Source organism: Urtica dioica, chromosome 8, assembly GCF_054948205.1.
Source record: "Urtica dioica subsp. dioica isolate 48M chromosome 8, U.dioica_male_clone48M_v1_H2, whole genome shotgun sequence".
NCBI lineage: Eukaryota > Viridiplantae > Streptophyta > Magnoliopsida > Rosales > Urticaceae > Urtica > Urtica dioica.
The window spans coordinates 3,123,771-3,142,378 of record NC_142763.1 but is presented as its reverse complement, the minus strand read 5'-3'; the positions used below and the strand labels follow the sequence as shown (position 1 = coordinate 3,142,378).

The window sequence follows — 18,608 nt, the reverse complement described above, 5'->3', positions numbered from 1 at the left end:
GGACGGATGGTATCATCTAATTCATTATTGTTGCTAGAAACACAACACATGAAAAAAAAAATGCTTTGTGATATTTTTTCACAATTTCGCTTGAGAGAAAATATCTATCCATAAATGAAAAGTCGAATTATTCACCGGCTCCTTATTGTGAAGCATTTAAAACAGGCTTCTCTTTCAATATAGTTGGGGTTGAATCATAAAGAAGTCTTTTTGAGAGAAGAAAAACGACATGAAGTGTAGTCCTTGCTTACACCAACTTCTCTCAAATTCCCTATTTAACTCTCTTAGCTGAAAATAAAAATGCATTTTCAGGTTATACTTTCTTGGATCAGATGTAATAAGAAAAAGTTAATATCTTTACTCGTCAATCAAACCAGTGCCAAAAATCCATTTTCGGGCAAATAGATAAAGAAACAAACGGGATATTGGTCAACTACACCAGAAGTCAAAAGCTAAGTATGATACAGAACTTGGCCAACCTTTACAACATCATAATTACAAGTCAAAGATCAACTCTCAAAACACTTCCATATCATCAAGCATAATTCATTTCATGCTCAGAGATAACTTGTAGTTCTGTAGCAATTACGTTCTTTCGATCGTCTTTCACGGTTATACTCTCTTTATGCTATCTCCGTGAAGCGCCACAAACCCCTCGCTCGAGAGTGTATTGACTGCATTTCTCAGCTGAAATGTGTATTGAAAAAACATTATTACCACGATTCATTCATAGTTCATGCTATAACTATTTATAATATTTTGTGAGCAAAATGTGTACTTACATCATGGAGGTGGATTTCACTCCCAGAGCTCTGCTTTTTTAGCTCCTCCAGTATCTACATTGTAAAAAACAATTCAGATTAAGATTTTTTTTTATTTTTTTCCAGAAAAGATTGAAGTGAAAATTTTTCCTCTTTCACATCTCGCAATGAGACATACCTCCAACAAGCGCATCGATGGACCTCCGAGCTGCATTTTCTCCATGATCAAATTGCGCGTTGCAGTCAAAACGGTCTCTCTTCTCATCCTTTCGCTCGCCGAAACCCCAGTGTTTATCAGATCCATATCGATTGTTCCTAAAATTTTGGAGACCCGTCTTGTCAGATTGGTCTAATAGATTACAATTGGCTAACAGATTGGTCTAAAATTAGATAAAATACCAGTGGAGTGATCTGTTGCTGACTGTTGCATCGCAACTTCTAGAAGTCTAAATGCCTCCCTCACATCAGGCAATTCTACCTGTATCACATCCGAGAATAATTTTGATTCAACTTGTAAATACACACATTTGACCAATATAATTTATTATTATTTTTATTTTTTTAAATATCGGTGCATGATTTACTCACCACTTCTGAAAAACGAATGCGAGCCAAAGCTTCGCTAAGACGTATTAAACTTTCAATTTGCCTGGGTGTCGCAGTGATAACCTGTTTTCAAACGCATAGAACATTATGGGCTGCAAGTAACTAAAAAATATTAAAACAATAAAACGCACAAAAACACCACATGGGGACCAATAATTGGCGTGGCTTAGCATTTTAACAGAGGTTTATGTAGCTTATCTCTCTCTATCTATCTACCGAGTCATAAAAATAAACCCCTTTTTACCTTTTTTCCACTTCCAGGGAAATTTCCCCTTCTCCTCATTTCAACATAACCTCGAGTCAACTCTTCGGCGGCTTCATCAGACAATTGTGGCTGAATATGCTTACGGGCATAGCTTATGTATGCAATTAGGGTAGGAAGGTCCATGAAATCCTGCTCCAGTGTCTGCAAAGTAGAGAGAGATTTAGAAATAGACACATCATAGAAGACGAGTCTTTATGAACAACAAACACTGGAAACATCACTGCAAACCTCAGGTGTCTCAAAATGCAATGAAACTATATGTTTGGCAAGCCGCCGGTCGGTTTGCTCATCAGCCTTGTCAAGAATTAAGTAGATAAGATCAAACCTGAAAAAAAAAAAAAATATATATATATATATATATATATATAATAAAAAATAAAACCATTGAGAAGTGTTACTAGCTTCCAGTAGGCACACCAAGGCACTAGATAGTTAAGATGGAACAAATTATGGTAAAAGGGAATTCAAATATGTCAAAATTTTAAAGCATCGATGAGGGAAAACAGATGTAGCATTCACCCAAAAGATCGCTATTGATTGATTATACTTATACAATCTTAAAAAAAAATTATTTGACATGAAAAGGTAGCCCTATTCATTTTGTAATCAGTAAATTTACCATTAGAATCAGACTACTTTAAACACTGCAGCAAATAAACATTCAACAAGGTGATACTATCCACAGCAAGCCATGGGAAGTGACCATTTATCTTAAACTTCCTAGTCTTGCTATAAGAAATTAACACGTTCATACCTAGATAGCAAGGTAGGAGGGAGATGTATGTTGTCAATAACAGACAGACGAGGGTTATATCGCGAACCACTTGGATTTGCACAAGCTAACACGGAAGTCCGGGCATTAAGAGAAGCAATAATTCCTGCCTTTGCAATTGAAACAGTTTGTTGTTCCATCACCTGGGAAACACAGGTACAACGGTAACTGGGTAAGTGGCCACTGAAAATTATCCCAAAAAAATCGACCTATTCTTATAAGCCCTACATGAATAACCCACCTCGTGTAACATGCTTCTTGCACTTTCAGACATCTTGTCGAATTCATCGATGCAGCAGATTCCCCTGTCACTCAAGACTAACGCTCCGCTCTCCAAAACCTGTTGAGATGAAGAAAATTTAGATTCTAGCTCATGAAACTCTGATGAACACTTAACTGAAAACAACTGAAAAAAGTAATTATCCAGAAATTAAAGCTTACAGTTTCCCCAGTTTCAGGATCCTTGGTGACATAAGCAGTTAGACCGACAGCCGAACTCCCTCGTCCACTGGTATATATTCCACGGGGAGATAGCTTGTGTATATACTGGAGAAGCTGAGACTTGCTTGTTCCGGGATCACCAACCATAAGAATGTTTATATCACCACGGAAGTTAGCTCCAGATGGCAACCTCAAAGCATTTCCACCAAATAACTGCATTAACAGTTTTCATTAATGAAGCGAACATTATCTCCAGAACAGCACGACCGATGCATCATAGAACGATAAGAAAAAATATACCTGACAGAGTAGACCCCTTTTGACATCATCCAGCTCCCAGATGTTAGGTGCCAAAGACTTCGTCAACCGTTCATAAATATCTGGTTGTTTTGACAGCTTTCTCAATTCTTCAACCTTTGATTAACAAGGATATAAGAGCATATGAGTATGTCTGCTGCAAATAGTCATAGTATAGTGAAAGGTAGACAATTGATATACCTTTGCGTCATCAAATACGAGTTCCTCAGAGTTTAAACCTTGAGAGTTATCAACTTCCATTTGATCATCTACCGCCATTCTTGACTTGTCAGTCTTCTTTATATGAAGACAATCAATGTAGGTCTGCAATAAGAAGAAAGGCAATAAAATTACATCTTCACATCAAACAAGGGGCCACAACTCAAAATTTACGCCTTAATCATATTAACAGGTCTAACCTTGAACAGCGATTTTACAACTCTTTGTGTTGGTCCAATCCTGACACTCATTGCCCTGTAAATCCCAGTAACCTGCCAAAATAGAGACATTACACACATATTCACATTATACGTTCATGAAACCAGAAGTTATCATCCAATAAATCATTACCTCAACTCTGTCACCTGGTTTTCCAGTATCAACCAGCTTGTCATGCACCAAAAGGCTCACAGTGTGTGGTGTTCCTCCTTCAGGGATCTCATCAGGAGTCTCCTGGAGCCTCACAATCTGTTTATCAGTAAACCTGAATACGGAAAACGCCATAAGTTTACAAAAATTGCTAATGATTCGACCATAATAACCTTCAAACTCCAGGTAGAATAAACTCTACGCATAAAATTCAAGCTGTTAGCTTAACGGTTGCTCACCCGAATGGCAAAAGACCATATTAGAGAAAACAAATTACAATGTGCTAATAACATGATTAGCAACCACCTATCAAACTTGACATGAAACCAAACTCCATGACGAGCACCCTTTTTTTCAAAGACGTGGCGAAAAACTTTTTTTTTTCTTTTACAAAGATGCCCATTCCAGAATCCGAACTACAAGATTATCTAATGCCAAAAAAGCCCTTTTGCAGCAAGAATAAAGATTTTAATTCAATTTCTTGCAGTTATTCCCCAGAGAATGAAACGTGTATATCGCAATCTTTTGCATCTGAGTTCTAATTCCCTTTTGGTAAATGACAACACAGCCCGAATTTACCTGCATCGGTTGTGAACGAGTGTCATGGAGTTCCTAGCTTGGCATTCTTCCTTCAAGCATCTTGTTGGTTCAGTGATTCGTCCTGGTCAAACCCAAAATTCAATTATACATGGACCACTCAACCAGTTCAATCCAAACAAAATAGTCACAATGAGACAATCAAAATACCTTTCTCCACAGCAATGGGTTCAGAGAAGTAACCACACACTAGGCATCTGAATATTGCCTCTCTGATCTCTGGTATTATAGAACTGCACCGAATAATCATTCCTTTCAAAGACACCATTCTCTCAATGTCTAATCAAATTAAACCCAAGTCAAGTCAGTTTAAAAAAAACACTGCACAACAATCTTCAACTTGTTACAAAACCGAAATTACTCACCAGATGGGTTGAGATTTCTCATCGAGACCGAGCTCTTGAGGTTATAAATCCGAGTCTGAACATGCTTCTCGAACAGAGGTTCAATATGAGGCACCATCTCCATCAAAACAATGTCAAAAATGGCGAGGACTTCGAGTGGGTACCGAACCATCTTGGCATAGAGATCAGAATCATAATCGAACACATCACGGGCGTCAACATCAAGCGAGTCTCCGTCCATTTCAAGAACTCTCTTGATAGCCTCAATGTACTTCCCATCAAGGTGAAACTCGCCTTCGGACGAGGCCTGGCTCGGCCTCTGATCCCGAAAGTTCTTGAGGAACCTAACAATAGCCGACTTGACATCGTTGACACTAATGTTGGTCCCCCAGACATAAGTGGGACGGTCTTCGTCCATGTCGAAACCCTCGCCGCCCTCGGACGACGCCGGAAAATCGCCGTCGGTAGACGTCGGAGTCGCCGCCGCTGCGCCAGAGGCGGCGGAAGTCGGAATCGGAGGAGTCGATGACGGAGTACGGCGCTTTCGGCGCGACGGTGTTGGAGTGGCTTCTGATGACGCGGCAGCGAATCGTGAGGATCTTGGCGGCGGAGGGGGAGTTGCGGAGACGGAGAGGCGGCGGCTCCGGCGAGAGGCGTTACCCGGCGACGACGAGAAGGTGTTCCGGATGGGGCTCGAGAACGAGTCATCTGGAGACGAAGGCCCTGAATTGGATGATATTGAAATTCAGGCGATGGAATAGATATATGCTAGGGTTTCAAATATATATATATATATATATATATAGAGAGAGAGAGAGAGAGAGAGAGAGAGAGTTACCATTGTTCATGTTTCCTTGGGAAGAATCGGAAGCCATGGCCGGAGATTGAGAGCGAGTGAGAGGAAAAAGGAAATTGGGGATTTTGTGTGTGGAGTTTTTGGAGAGAGAGGAGAAAGGGAGAGTGAAGAATAATAAGAGAAATGGTTGAATCTGGCGGGAAAAGGTAAAGAATTCCCGCCACAACTCTTATCGGGGGTTCTAATGGGCCGAAACTATTTACAAATAGAATAGGCCCATATATAGAACTGTGTAATTGCTTCTGCTAGCTATTTTTTTATACTTATCTTAATAATAGCGTGCTCAAGTTTTTACTATCAAGATAAACGTTTTTTAGTTGTAAACAATCATTTTTCTTTTCAAGATGTTAATAGTCTTTTATTTTTATTTATTGTTTTATGTTTTATTTTACTATATTTATTATTTCTAATTTTATTTAAAAGGAAAATAAATTTTATCGTTTTATAAAACTATTATTTTTTAAATGATTTATAATTTTACGGTTAAACATTATTTTTGTAATTTTCAAGAATAGATGTTATTTACGGTAAATATTTTACACATAACCCTATTATACATTATAGGTTATCTCACTATTCAAAACTATTAATCCAAATATCATAGAGGTGTCGCATGTTAATCCTCTTCTCATGGAACTTGTATCAATATTGGATTTGGCCAATGGTTTTTTTTGGTACGTGGTGTTCGAGTAGACCCGACTAATATCCATGAGGTCCTGCCATTATCGACCAAGAGACTACCATAGTAGTCTCAATTATTGCGTCCAGGGGGAATCAAACCACAGAAGTACAATATCTCAATAATCGCATTTACCACTAAACCAACTCCTTGGGGTTCATTTGGCCACTAGTAAGAGCAAGTATGCCAAATTCTGATAAGAAACGGTGGAAACGGAGTTTGTCAACTATAGAAGTACCACGGCCAACAGCAACAATATGTGTTGTGAATTGTCGTCAATAGTGGTCAGACATGAGTCGCCGTTGGTGATGGCCATACGAAGGGCATTGCAGTGTCGAGGTTTGTGGTACACCGTGTTATGTTGCCGACGGTGTCAAATCCGATGGGCCAACAATTGGAATGAGAAAAACTATCGAGTAACTCGATTGGCATGGTATTTGTCTCGCACATTTTGTACGCGTAGTCATAGTTGGTGTTAACATTTCATTTTTTACCAAGTTAAATGTTTATCTATACTTATCTTGTCACTGTGTAACATTTGTTATGTTTTGTTTTATAATATTGAATATAGATCAGTCATCTTTCGATGCTCCGTGTGAGAGTATTGTTAATTATTTGTTTATTAGGTCAAAGAAAATGGCATGGGCTACAAGCATTTTGAAAGAGCCAAATTTATGTTAGAAAGTTAGTGTGCTTTATTTTTCTTCCTTATATCGTGTGTAAATAAATTGAGCAAACACATAAACAACGTGTTAGATCTGACCAATCCTAAGTTACATGGTACCTTGTATATTAGAAAGTTCTACATCTGTATTTTTTTTTTTTTAGAAACGTGGGCGGTGCCACAGAGATTTCATTAAAACCCTCACGTATGGCGGAGGAAAACTGTGGTTACAAGAGGAAAGAAGAACACTTATACAACCACGCCACCAAACAAAACACCAAACGAGAAAACCCTATCCCGGCGTGCGGGATTGGATCTCCCTATCATCGGCTCTAATAGCCTCTTCTGAGCAAGGAGGGACAAGCCTCATCCATCTCGAGTTAGAATTATGACTAACCGCAAAACGGGCTAAATTGTGAGCCGCAATATTACCGAGACGAGGAATAAACATAATCTTAAACGTAGTCAACTTACTCACCTCTCTCTGAATGTGATGCAAGATCGTCCCGAGCTCAGTCGTGGGGGTCTTCCCTTCGGCCACCGCCTTGACCACCTCCGAGCAATCCGAATGAAGCTCCAATCTCGACCCGCCGATGCTGAGAGCTAGAACTACGCCTTGGAGAACCGCAAACGCCTCCGCAAGCTGGGGGGTGAATCCCCTCGCTTGGGAAAGCGTTTGCGAGGCTATCACCCTTCCGGTGTGGTCCCGAGCAATGCAACCCACACCGAATCCTCCCTGGTCCCGATCTAGAGCAGCATCCACAGACACCGCGATTGTTCCTTGCGCCGGAGGGATCCACATAGGCTTGGCCGAGTCCTTAATCGTATTCTGACCGGCTCCCTTGTTTGCTTCCCTGAACTCCTCCAGGAAGCACCCTGTCCACTGAACGAGCTCCGTCTGATTCCAAGCTTTCTTCCCCGTGACGACATTGTTCATGTGGTTCCATAATTCCCAAATAATAGTGATATAAAATTCAAAATTACTGACCTCAAGAGAGTCCGCCGCTCTGAGAATGGTGTCAAAGGCATCTCCCTCCCCGTGAGGCGGAAGGATCCCACCAAAGCCAGCTTCTTTCCACACCTTCCTACTCCACTTACACCCCCAGAGAGCATGGTGAGTCGTCTCAGCCTTCCCCGAGCAGACCGGGCAGCGATCGTCGTTGATGATCTTCCTCTGGACGAGAGCAGAGCGTGTCGGGATCCGATTCTTACATACTCTCCACAAAAAGAGCTTCACCTTTGGAGGAACCTTTAATTTCCATAACTTTTTCCACCAATCCTCCATCCTAGACCGATCAGACGAGCTGGCTTCCACCATGATAGATTCCATAGCCACCCTATACCCACTCTTGACCGTGTACTCGCCATCCTCTGTAAAGTGCCACCGCCGTCTATCAGGGACCCCTTCACCGCCACAGGGGATGCTCAGAATCGCCCTAACGTCATCTTCCCCGAACATATTGCAAACTAGAAGCTCATCCCAGCTGCCGTCATACCTCATCAGTTCCACAACTCTCATATCAGGAGGGATCAGAGGGGGATCAATCCAATCAAAGAGTCTAGGTCTGGGAATCCATTTATCTCCCATAACCTTGACCGACTCACCATCACCAATACTCCATCTCGTGCCTGCCAGGATGATCTCTCTTCCCCAAACCAAGCTGCGCCACATAAAGGAGCTGTTCGACCCACAATGACCGCTCAAGACGTCCCCGTTTGGGTAGTAACTCTCGCGGAAGACCTTGCCCACCAAACTGTCAGGCCGTCTGAGGAATCTCCAAACGTTCTTGGCGATCAAAGCTTGGTTGAACTTTTCTAGGTCCCTGAAACCCATGCCACCCTCCAATTTATTCTGCACGAGGACCTCCCAAGCACACCAGTGAGTCTTATTAGCCCCGTTGCAGTTTCCCCACCAGAACTTAGCTATAGCCGAGTGAATCTCTGAGATCAGCGTCTTCGGGAGCTTAAGGCAAGATGCCACATAAGACGGGATAGCCTGAAGGATGGACTTAATCAGCACCTCTCTGCCATCTTGTGAGAAGAAAATACCGTTCCACCCCTTAATCTTCTCCCAGATGCGTTCTCTCACATATTCGAAGAGCTCTTTCTTTTTCCGTCCAGAGAACGCGGGGATGCCTAAGTACCGTTTGTGACAGTCGGTCCTCTGAACTCCAAGGGTCTGGGCAAGGAGCTCCTCCTCCTCGACCGACCCAACGTCTTTGCCAAAGCAGACATCCGATTTCTGGAAGTTAACCAGTTGACCCGAAGCCACAGAGTAGACTCGGAGGGCCTCAGCCACAACCTCGCACTCCTCAGGGCACGCCTTGAAGAACATCAAGCTATCATCTGCAAACAGGAGGTGTGAAACACGAAGGTTTCCGAAACGGACCCCACTGATAGATCCCGCCTGCTCTCTCGCTCTGAAGAGACCCGAGAGACCCTCTGAGCAGAAAAGGAAGAGGAATGGAGAAAGCGGGTCACCCTGGCGGAGACTTCTTTGAGGAATAACATGTCCCCTAGTCGTTCCATTAATGTTGAAGGCAAAACGGACAGAGGAGACACATCTCATCACTTTTTCAACCCAAAAAGCCGAGTAGCCGAGCCTCAGCATCACCGCCTCCAGGTAGGACCATTCAACCCTGTCGTAAGCCTTCGCCATGTCAAGTTTAAGGGACGCCCACCTACCATTCCCAAACCTTCCTCTCTTCATAGTGTGAAGCGCCTCAAAACCCACCATAACGTTGTCGAAGATAAGTCTACCCCCCACAAAAGCACTTTGATTTTCTGAAATGGCCCTATGCATAGTGCCTTTGAGCCGATTCACAAGACACTTGGTGACGATCTTGTAGACGACGTTACACAGACTGATGGGCCGGAACTCGCTCACCCTCCTAGGCTCCTCAACCTTAGGGATAAGTGTGATAATTGTATCATTGATGCTCCCCACATCTTTCCCTTCGTTGAGGATCCCAAGACAAGTCTCCGAAACCGACTCTCCTACCACGTCCCAGTATTTCTGATAGAAGACCGCCGGGAACCCGTCTTTTCCCGGGGCTTTGATAGGGTCGATCGAAGAGAGCGCACTCCTGACATCCGAGATCTCAAACGGGCGCTCAAGCTCAAAGTTCATCTCCTCCGAGATCTTAGGCTGGATGCCAGTGACCACAACCTCAATATCCTGCTGAGACGGCCTCGAGGAAGTGAAGATATCCATGAAGTATCTGGAGATAACTCCTTCGATCTCCGTCCCGCTACAACGCCAAATCTCTCTGTCGTCGAACAGGCCACTGGTGGTATTCCTCCTCCTTCTCGTCGTAGCCTTACGCTGGAAGAACTTCGTATTTTTATCGCCGCACTTCATCCAGGAGGCTCTACTCCTCTGCCTCCAAAACTGCTCTTCCTTGTCTAACAAGGCATTCAACTGTCTCTCCTCACGACGAAAGGTATCCATGCAGAAGTCCGAGCCAGACCTACCTGCCAACTCCACAATCAATTTTTGCTTCTCGATCCGATCCTTCATCCCCTTGTTTTTCTCGTAACCCCAGTTGGCCAAGCCCTGCACTTTCTAATCGACTCGACCATCGTCCGGCTCCGGTTCTCCCCTCTGTCCCTGTCCCAGGTCCTTCGAACCACTTCATCGCACCCCGGCTCACCACACCAAGCTTCCTCGAAGAAGAACCTCTTCGGCCTCCCTGGCCGGCGAGGGGTCTTAGGACCCTCTGTGCATAACAAGAGGGGTCTATGATCCGAATTCCAAAACCCGAGATGCTGAACTCTAGCCCGAGGGAAGAGGTCTCCCCAATCATGACTAGCCAAACATCTATCCAGGCGTTCTTCAATCCCGCCCCTCCGCCATGTGAAGATGTCCCCCACGAAGCCCAGATCCTGAACGTCACAGTCCACCATCATGTCCCGAAAAGCAGACAGCTGCCCCGGCCCCCTGTCCCTGCCCCCCCGGATCTCCGCATTCGAAGCCACCTCATTCATGTCTCCTCCAATTAACCAGGGCCCTCTAAAATTCTCTCGAAGCCGACGAAGAAGCTCCCAAGTATACTTCCTTTGAGAGGTAACCGGATCTCCGTAGATCCCCACAAACCTCCACGATCGCCCACCCTCGCTGACCAAATCACCCTCGATATGAAACCTCGACATAGTCCCAAGTAGAAATTTCACTGGCTTTTTCCAAAGTAACATCAAGCCTCCACTCCTACCAAGACACTCCACTGTCACCATAACTTCAAATGTCTAGCTGCAATTGCAATTTATTTAATATCCGCCCAGTGTACGTATTAAAAAACGATAAGGTGTTTAACATACCCTATCTCTTTACCAATGATAAATGATTTCACAACCGGTTGATCACAATTCGCAAACACCTTTATCCATTGTGTTAAGTATAACATTTGGGAGCTTAAAATCAGATCACAAATAAACAATGAAACTACAAAATTGTGATAAATAATTTTATGACGATATTGTCATGAATGTTGTTATTAGTTTGAATACTTGTGTCGATGATAGAAGTGTCTAAATGAAATTTGATTATATTTTTCATCCATTAAGTCTCTCACGGTGATATTCAGGTCCAACCCTTATAATTTTACGATTTCCAATAAAAAAATTGACAAAAATCAGTGTTGGACACTAAGAGCATCTTTAATGGTAAGCAAATACCATATTTGCTTAACTTGACACATAAGCAATTTAAACTACAACTAATTTAAGCAAATTTGTTCTTTATTGGTAAGCTAAATCATTCTCCTAGCTTCACTTTATCTCACATATCAATAATTAATATTTTATTATTATTTTCTATTCAATTCCCACTTATTAAATAAAAAAATAAAAAATTGGTCCATTTAATTTGCTAAGCTAGTAGCTTAGTTAAGCTAATAGATGAAGTGCAAAATAATGGTAAGTAACTAGCTTACAACTTTTGCTAATTGCTAGCAAGTCCTCACAATTGTTAAGCTACAAACCATTAAAGATGTTCTAATAAACTGGTTTTGTATTTTAGATGAAGTTATTATGACGTTTACCTGAAAAATGATAACCGAAATTTTCATTAGTATTTTAAATTCAATGCAGTTAGTATCCAAAACATCCAAACAAAGATCCAAGGGATATAAGAAATCAAATGTGAAAAATAACCCATACACCATATTAATATTAGAAGTGTGAGCCTAACTCACACTAAAAAACTAGCTCAAGAGTAAAGAGATGTCAAATATTTATAATGAGCATATTGTTTAAGCACCCAATCGATGTGAGACATTTTAATAATACGAAGTACAATCATTTTAAACTTACAATGTGTAGAAAATTAAGAAAAATTAAACAAGTAATCGAAACTTTTACAAAAAAAATTAAATTATGGTGACGGGTGTAAAAGGGCTGCAATTGCAGCTAGACATTTGAAGTCTCTATGAAATATCTAATAAATTTTAGTAACATAAGAAAAAGTTTTTTGTTTTTTGTTTTGTTTTGTAGAACACTGTTATTTTAACGTGTACTTGGAGTCTTGGACATTGTTGACTAGAGAGAATATTGCAATTATATATTCAAATACGAGGGCATTGCACGTGTATGACATGATGTGGATTGATATAATAAATATGGTCTCGATGACAGTCGTAGAGATATATGCATGTAATTTGAGATTATATATGAGACTATTCAAAGTTCAAAGTTCAAACCTAGCTAGATATACCATCATATCACTAGTCTGAAAAGAAAAATAAAAAAAATAAAAATAAAACGAGGGAGTGTTTCACACTTATAAATAATAGTGGATCTGCATGACATATGTTTTTGGTACACGACTCAGCTTTGATCTCTAGACGGTGTAAAAGTTTATAATTGTTAGACAACTGATTCAATGTAAATTTAAAATATATACGGCATTCCAATATAAATATAGGGTTAACATACTAAGTTTTTGTCTACATATCTATTTCATTTATTATATTTTATCTACTTTTTTTTTTGTAGAGGTATATGTTTAATTATCTCCCTTAAACCGTGATTATAAGGACTTCGTTTACATATGAAGAGAACCACGTAATCCTAAAACATAATAACGATCATGCATTGGATTCCTACAGTATTTTGTTATTTTGCCTGAAAAACTAGGTAGCTAGATCACCTTGGGTCGCACCTGAAAGATAATTATACTAGTACTACTAGCTATGAACATTAAATATATAGGATTGTATCAATAGTTCCTTTCTTAGCCTATTGTTTACAAATACTATTTTTTTTTTGAAAGATTTACAAAGACTAATTAAAAGGTAATAAAAGACGACTAAATATTCTCCACACTAATTAAAAGTACAAACTCATATTTAAATCACTTAAAGCAATATATAATCATCATAAAAAACCCGAGAGATTCTAAGGTTCTAACCTAAAGATCGTTAATATATATACTGATCACTTTACTCCTAAAGCATAAAGATAATTTTTTACCCCACTTCTTTTGTTCTCTCAATCAACAAATATCTTATGTATATATACACATATATATATTTATATGCATATATGTATATATATATATATATATATATATATATATCCTTAAACGGAGTCATATTATTGTCTTACCTACAAAAAAAAAAAAAAAAAAAAAAAATTAAACGTCCAAAAGAGCTTACAATGATTGGGCGTTTAAAATCATGAAAGCACTTTAGGGAATCCATTGTGTGTGATAGTTTTCTCAAGAATGTTGTGTAAATTAATTAGATGTTGCTCCAAATAAATGAAGATAAATATACTTAGTGGGAAGCTACAATAAGACTTTTTTCCACAACATGGCTTGTGTGCTTTTTCTAGTACAATTTTGGTATATATTCCTCCTGTAATGTCATTGGAGGGGTATCAATGTTATAACTATAAATAGATATATTGCATTAATCACCTTTAGCATCCAAGATCAAAGAATTAGTTTAAATCTCTGTAAAAGTTTATCTGAATTATGTTCCTTAATCCATACACAAAAGATGCCCACCAAGAATATTATTTTCTCAATATATTCACACATAACACTTGTACTACTAAAATCCATTAAAGGCTCATAGAAAATCCTTATTGATCACGTCGTTAGTTTAACTCTATAAATAGAGCATCTCCAATGGAGAACTCTAATACTATATTTAGTATAATGTTGACAACAAACTCGGCCCAGGCCAAAGAACATCCCCAACAATAAAGGGAATCAAACAAGGCAAACTCCCAAGAGCAAAATGAACGGTGTTAGTTGATGTAACATTGTTTGTGTCAAAATTATATCAAATATTTAAGGATTATTTTAATTTAATTAATTCATAATCCATGATTAGAAATACATATTTTAGTTAATCTAATTCTAATTAATATTTTTTATTGTTGAGAACATTATTCAGAATCCAAATTATTTCCTTCAATACAACTTAAATAACTTAGTATGCTTATTTTTTTTAGTAATTAATTAATTTAATTAATAATATGTAATTTTTATATTTATGTTTTTTAATAGTGTATTATTTATTCCCTAAAAAATGCTGTACCATCCATGTAATGAAGTCTATTAATTTTTCATTTTTTCAATTATAATTTTTTATTTTAATTAATTTATACTAATTGTTACACATAATTAATAAATAAAATATAATTCTATTATTATACATATAATTAGTTACTAATGAAATTAAAACACTTAATATATATTAAAGACATATTCTTAGGATATTTTTTAGTGTAAAATTTGGTGTTACAACATTGGAGCAGAATAAAAATTTGGTATATAAATTATACTATATTTGGTGTAAAAATTACATTAAATATAGTTTTAGCATTGGAGATGTTCTTAGACATGCATACACAAACATATATATATATATATATATATATATATATATTGTATGCATAATTATCATATATATATATATATCCAATTTAAGTTGTTTTTATAGATATCATATATGATGATATATATAATTATCATATTATAGGATTGTTTATTATTAATTAAAATTTATTATTTGAATAACTTGCACATATATAAAATTGTGCACATACAGCACTAGTGAGGAATATAAACTGTAAGGGTAAAAGTGAAATTAGATTGAGCAGAAACGTTACCTCCTGATAATATTCCATTTTTTTTTCTTAATACTATGTAAATGCACATTTATTCATTTGAACAACATAGGGGTAAATCATGTATAATATATTCTAGTTTTCGAAGGATTATTTCATTATAAAAATTGGAAGGAACACTTTGAAAGTACAGTTTCACAAACCTATCACCTGAGGCTCAACATTTTGGGTTTATTGAAGCATGAACATTTACTTGAGCAATACTAATTGTATAATATCTTTTTGTATCTCTGTGGCTTTCTTCAATCAAAATAATATATATATATATATATATATATATATATATATATATATATCATCATTAATTTTGAACACATTATTTTCGCAGAAAAAATATACCAATAAAAAGACAGATAATGTGTAATATATATTTTATTTGAGGGGCATGGTTCTAGGTACGAAGGCAAAAGAAAAAAGTTTATTAAGTATATAGTCATATTTACGGTTTCACATATTGCTATATAATCAACGTTTCGTAAATTTTAAATAACCATGTTCATGTATTTACATGCGTAAATTGACGCAAATATCTCACATTTTTTATTTTAATGAAAGAGCAAATCATAAATACCACGTTATTTATTTATCTAAAATTTATGAAAAGTTGGTTATATAAGAATTTCAAAGGTTTTATTAGTTAGCTATAACCAACTTTCCGAATTCATCTTTCTTTGCGATTTTTGTTATAACTACTTCTCCCTTGCTATATATGAGGATTGATGAGGCAAGAAAACGGGTAAAAGGGGAAGTGTGGTTTTCGATTTAAAGCTTATTAAAAGAAGAGAGAAATGATATATAAATAACAAAACACCCAAAACCTATCTGCTGAGTTAATGTGCACTTACATAGAGACATGATCATATAATTTTATTCAGACACATTGAAGCCCGAACAAACCAATATAAACCACACAGATCAATTAATGATCTTCATCGATCTCCTCGTTGCTATATGTTTCAATATTCTAGAAGAACTAGCTACTTCAAATTCTAGGCATGTATTATATAGCTTGTGAGGTTGATGATTGCGAGACTGAGATCGATTATAAACGCTTATTTACTCAAGTGGTCCAATCCAATCCAAGTCTTAAAAAACACAAATGTAGAAGAAACATACTAAAAAAAGAATTTTAGTTATAATCAATATATACACATATATTATATTAGTTACGTACTCATTAATAGCAGAAGCTGTTCTCCTCCGATATTTTAATTTCTAAATCTACCACAGAAATAACATTCATACAGCTGTAATAATTCACTCACTATTTATTCCAAGTCTCATATCTAATAGATCAAGCAAAACAGAAGAAAATATATACATAAGTACAATAATTATTATTTCAGCCATAATAATACATTAGGTCAAAAGCTAGTACGCATGCGCGTTCTATAGATGAAAATAGATCATATATATTACAATTTACAAATTAATATATAAAAATAGTAAAGATAGCTAGCCCTAAGATTCTTTTTTTTTTTTTTGCCCTAGGATTCTCGATTTGGGAAGAATTGCATACCCGCCGACATAAAATTAGCCGGTTGAAACACCGTTTGATCCGACGGAGCCGATCCGACGAATAATGGCCGTTGATCTTCATATCCTCCTCTCGCCGTGATCAACGGGATTAAATTATTATTATTATTATCATTATTATTATTAGGGAAGCTATGAAGCTGGTGAAAGACTAGGCCTGCAGTCTGGTGGTGAAGGTGGTCTGAGCTCTGATCAGGTGCGACGAGACCACAGTTAGCTGTCTGGGCTAGGGGTCCTTGGTCGTAGAGAATTCCTTTGAACACGTGTCCTCCGATCACGACGCTCGTCTGATAAGCGTACTGCTCCGCCGAGCCCTCGTCGTCGGCGGCCACGGGGCTCACTCTCACCACGCGAAACGTCGCCGTTGCGCTGACGTCACTCGGCAATTTGTTTTTGTAGCCGTCGTGACCATGATGTTGTCGATCGTCTAATAAAAGCCCTAAATTAAACAGGTGATTAAAATCATTAAAATAATTAGTACATGAAAGGGAAGTAATGATGTACATAAAACTTATACTAGAAAAAGTGAAAGTATTTGGCACTTTAAGAAAAGAAAATACGCTATGATCTCTCTATATACGCTATGTAGTAGTCCCTATATAGCAGTAGAGCTTCTTTTCCTCTTTTCCACAAGGAATTTTTAATGTTTTTTTTATATGTTTAACTTTGTTTAGTCAGAGAGAGAGAGAGAGAGTGGGAATATAACTTGAGTCATGTGAAAGAAGAACTCAGATGCTATACTGCTAGGTCTCTACATCTTTCACATAACTTGAGAAAGAGAAAGCTTTTGAATTCTTTATTTAATTGTTTTATTTTTTATTTTATTTTTTACAAAATTGATACTAAATAAATGGATTGTGAATTTGTGATGAAGCAAATCTATGAAATAAAATACCCTTTTTTTTCCAGTGTGGGATTAACTAATTTCCAGATCCATCAGATCTCTCTCTCTCTCTCTCTCTCTCTCTCTCTCGCTCTTTCTCTCAACTGTGATAATTAAGCTAGGTCAAGTAGTATAAATATATGTATATACCTTGATGCGATTGCGAAGAGGTTTGAAGGTGATTATGGTGATGGAAATGGCTGTGGAAATGTTGAGCCTGTTGTTGGTGAATCAATTGCCTTTGACGCCTTCGATACAAAGGAACCCAAGTGCTCTTGACATGGGTTTGGCAGTGAAACCCTTTGCTCTTACAGCAAGTCCTACACCTCGAATATTCGCACTCTTTCTTCGCTTGGTTCCCACAGTCTTGACACCTCGATGATGACGTGTTCATCTCAATATTGTTGCTGTTATTATCATTCCCTTGATCTGTTTCCCTCATCATCATCATTCTTGCTCTCTCTGAGACCTTTTTGCTTTCTTTGTGCTTGTGTATAATGTAATTTATTTTATATGAGGTATATAGGTCAATAGTGTTGTTGTGTTGGGGTTTTTGTGAAGTTTAGTGGTTGTACTTGTGGGTTCATTTGGGAATTATAGTGTATAATATACATGAGGTGATTTTTTTTTTTTTTTTTTTTCATTCAGTCATTGATCATTCTCATTTGCGTTGAAATAAAGGAATTATCTTTGTTCAACGCCAGGAAAAACTAATTATTTCGAGAGTGGAATGTAGATATAAATACCACACATATATATAATAATATAATAAACAAACAGCATCGTGAAATTCCTATAGAATAATGTTATGCACCACGCCGGAGACATATATACTGCGTCTTAAAAAGTTTTCAAATAATTTATTAGTACTAATTTGAATATAATATATACATGGGCAAACATATGTAGTTTTCATCACACTGATAATTAAGAGCAATAAGAGATACACAAAACTTATATAATGGCATTTTTAAATAGTCAAACTAGCAACGTAGCCATTTTGAAACATGGTTTTTGGAATCTAGCCAACGTTTGGTAAATTTTACAATCTAGTCATTTACTGAAATTTACGGATATAAAATACTTAATTTACCCTTTTTCTTAAACTTACTTGATCAAAACACTAGCCCACGTTTGACCGGTTTGAATTGTATACAGCCAATTAATTTCAGATTTTTTCGCA

General features: G+C 37.8%; 3 protein-coding genes across 3 annotated transcripts; all 3 read right to left on the bottom strand.

The window, feature by feature from the left end:
* Positions 1-335: 335 nt before the first annotated feature.
* On the bottom strand, positions 336-5,632 carry MCM4 (Minichromosome maintenance (MCM2/3/5) family protein). The gene is made up of 18 exons (XM_089623321.1): positions 5,510-5,632; positions 4,693-5,394; positions 4,478-4,606; positions 4,310-4,391; positions 3,713-3,845; positions 3,562-3,633; positions 3,344-3,466; positions 3,146-3,259; positions 2,846-3,058; positions 2,646-2,744; positions 2,387-2,547; positions 1,861-1,957; positions 1,612-1,773; positions 1,350-1,430; positions 1,161-1,239; positions 940-1,076; positions 783-836; positions 336-687 (listed from the first exon to the last, which is right to left on the bottom strand). Exons 1-18 carry the CDS (start codon positions 5,544-5,546, stop codon positions 613-615), a joined length of 2,550 nt encoding a protein of 849 aa, XP_089479447.1. The 5' UTR covers positions 5,547-5,632; the 3' UTR covers positions 336-612.
* Positions 5,633-10,386: 4,754 nt separating this feature from the next.
* Positions 10,387-11,022, bottom strand: LOC149387301 (uncharacterized). Its single transcript, XM_089622118.1, has one exon. The coding sequence runs from the start codon at positions 11,020-11,022 to the stop codon at positions 10,387-10,389; it is 636 nt and encodes a 211-aa protein (XP_089478244.1).
* Positions 11,023-16,237: 5,215 nt separating this feature from the next.
* Positions 16,238-18,111, bottom strand: SRS3 (SHI-related sequence3). Its single transcript, XM_089623322.1, has 2 exons — positions 17,576-18,111; positions 16,238-16,981 (listed from the first exon to the last, which is right to left on the bottom strand). The coding sequence occupies exons 1-2, from the start codon at positions 17,874-17,876 to the stop codon at positions 16,494-16,496; spliced, it is 789 nt and encodes a 262-aa protein (XP_089479448.1). The 5' UTR covers positions 17,877-18,111; the 3' UTR covers positions 16,238-16,493.
* Between the last annotated feature and the right edge of the window lie 497 nt (positions 18,112-18,608).

Bases quoted from the DNA above. Each gene is read 5' to 3' on its own strand.
- LOC149387301 (XM_089622118.1), bottom strand. From the start codon at position 11,022: ATGTCGAGGTTTCATATCGAGGGTGATTTGGTCAGCGAGGGTGGGCGA.
- MCM4 (XM_089623321.1), bottom strand. From the start codon at position 5,546: ATGGCTTCCGATTCTTCCCAAGGAAACATGAACAATG. The intron at 5,395-5,509 runs GTAACTCTCTCT...CATCCAATTCAG, and splicing joins CCAAGGAAACATGAACAATG to GGCCTTCGTCTCCAGATGAC. The intron at 688-782 runs GTAAGTACACAT...TACACATTTCAG, and splicing joins GTGAAATCCACCTCCATGAT to CTGAGAAATGCAGTCAATAC.
- SRS3 (XM_089623322.1), bottom strand. From the start codon at position 17,876: ATGATGATGATGAGGGAAACAGATCAAGGGAATGATAATAACAGCAAC. The intron at 16,982-17,575 runs GTATATACATAT...TGTTTAATTTAG, and splicing joins CTCTTCGCAATCGCATCAAG to GGCTTTTATTAGACGATCGA.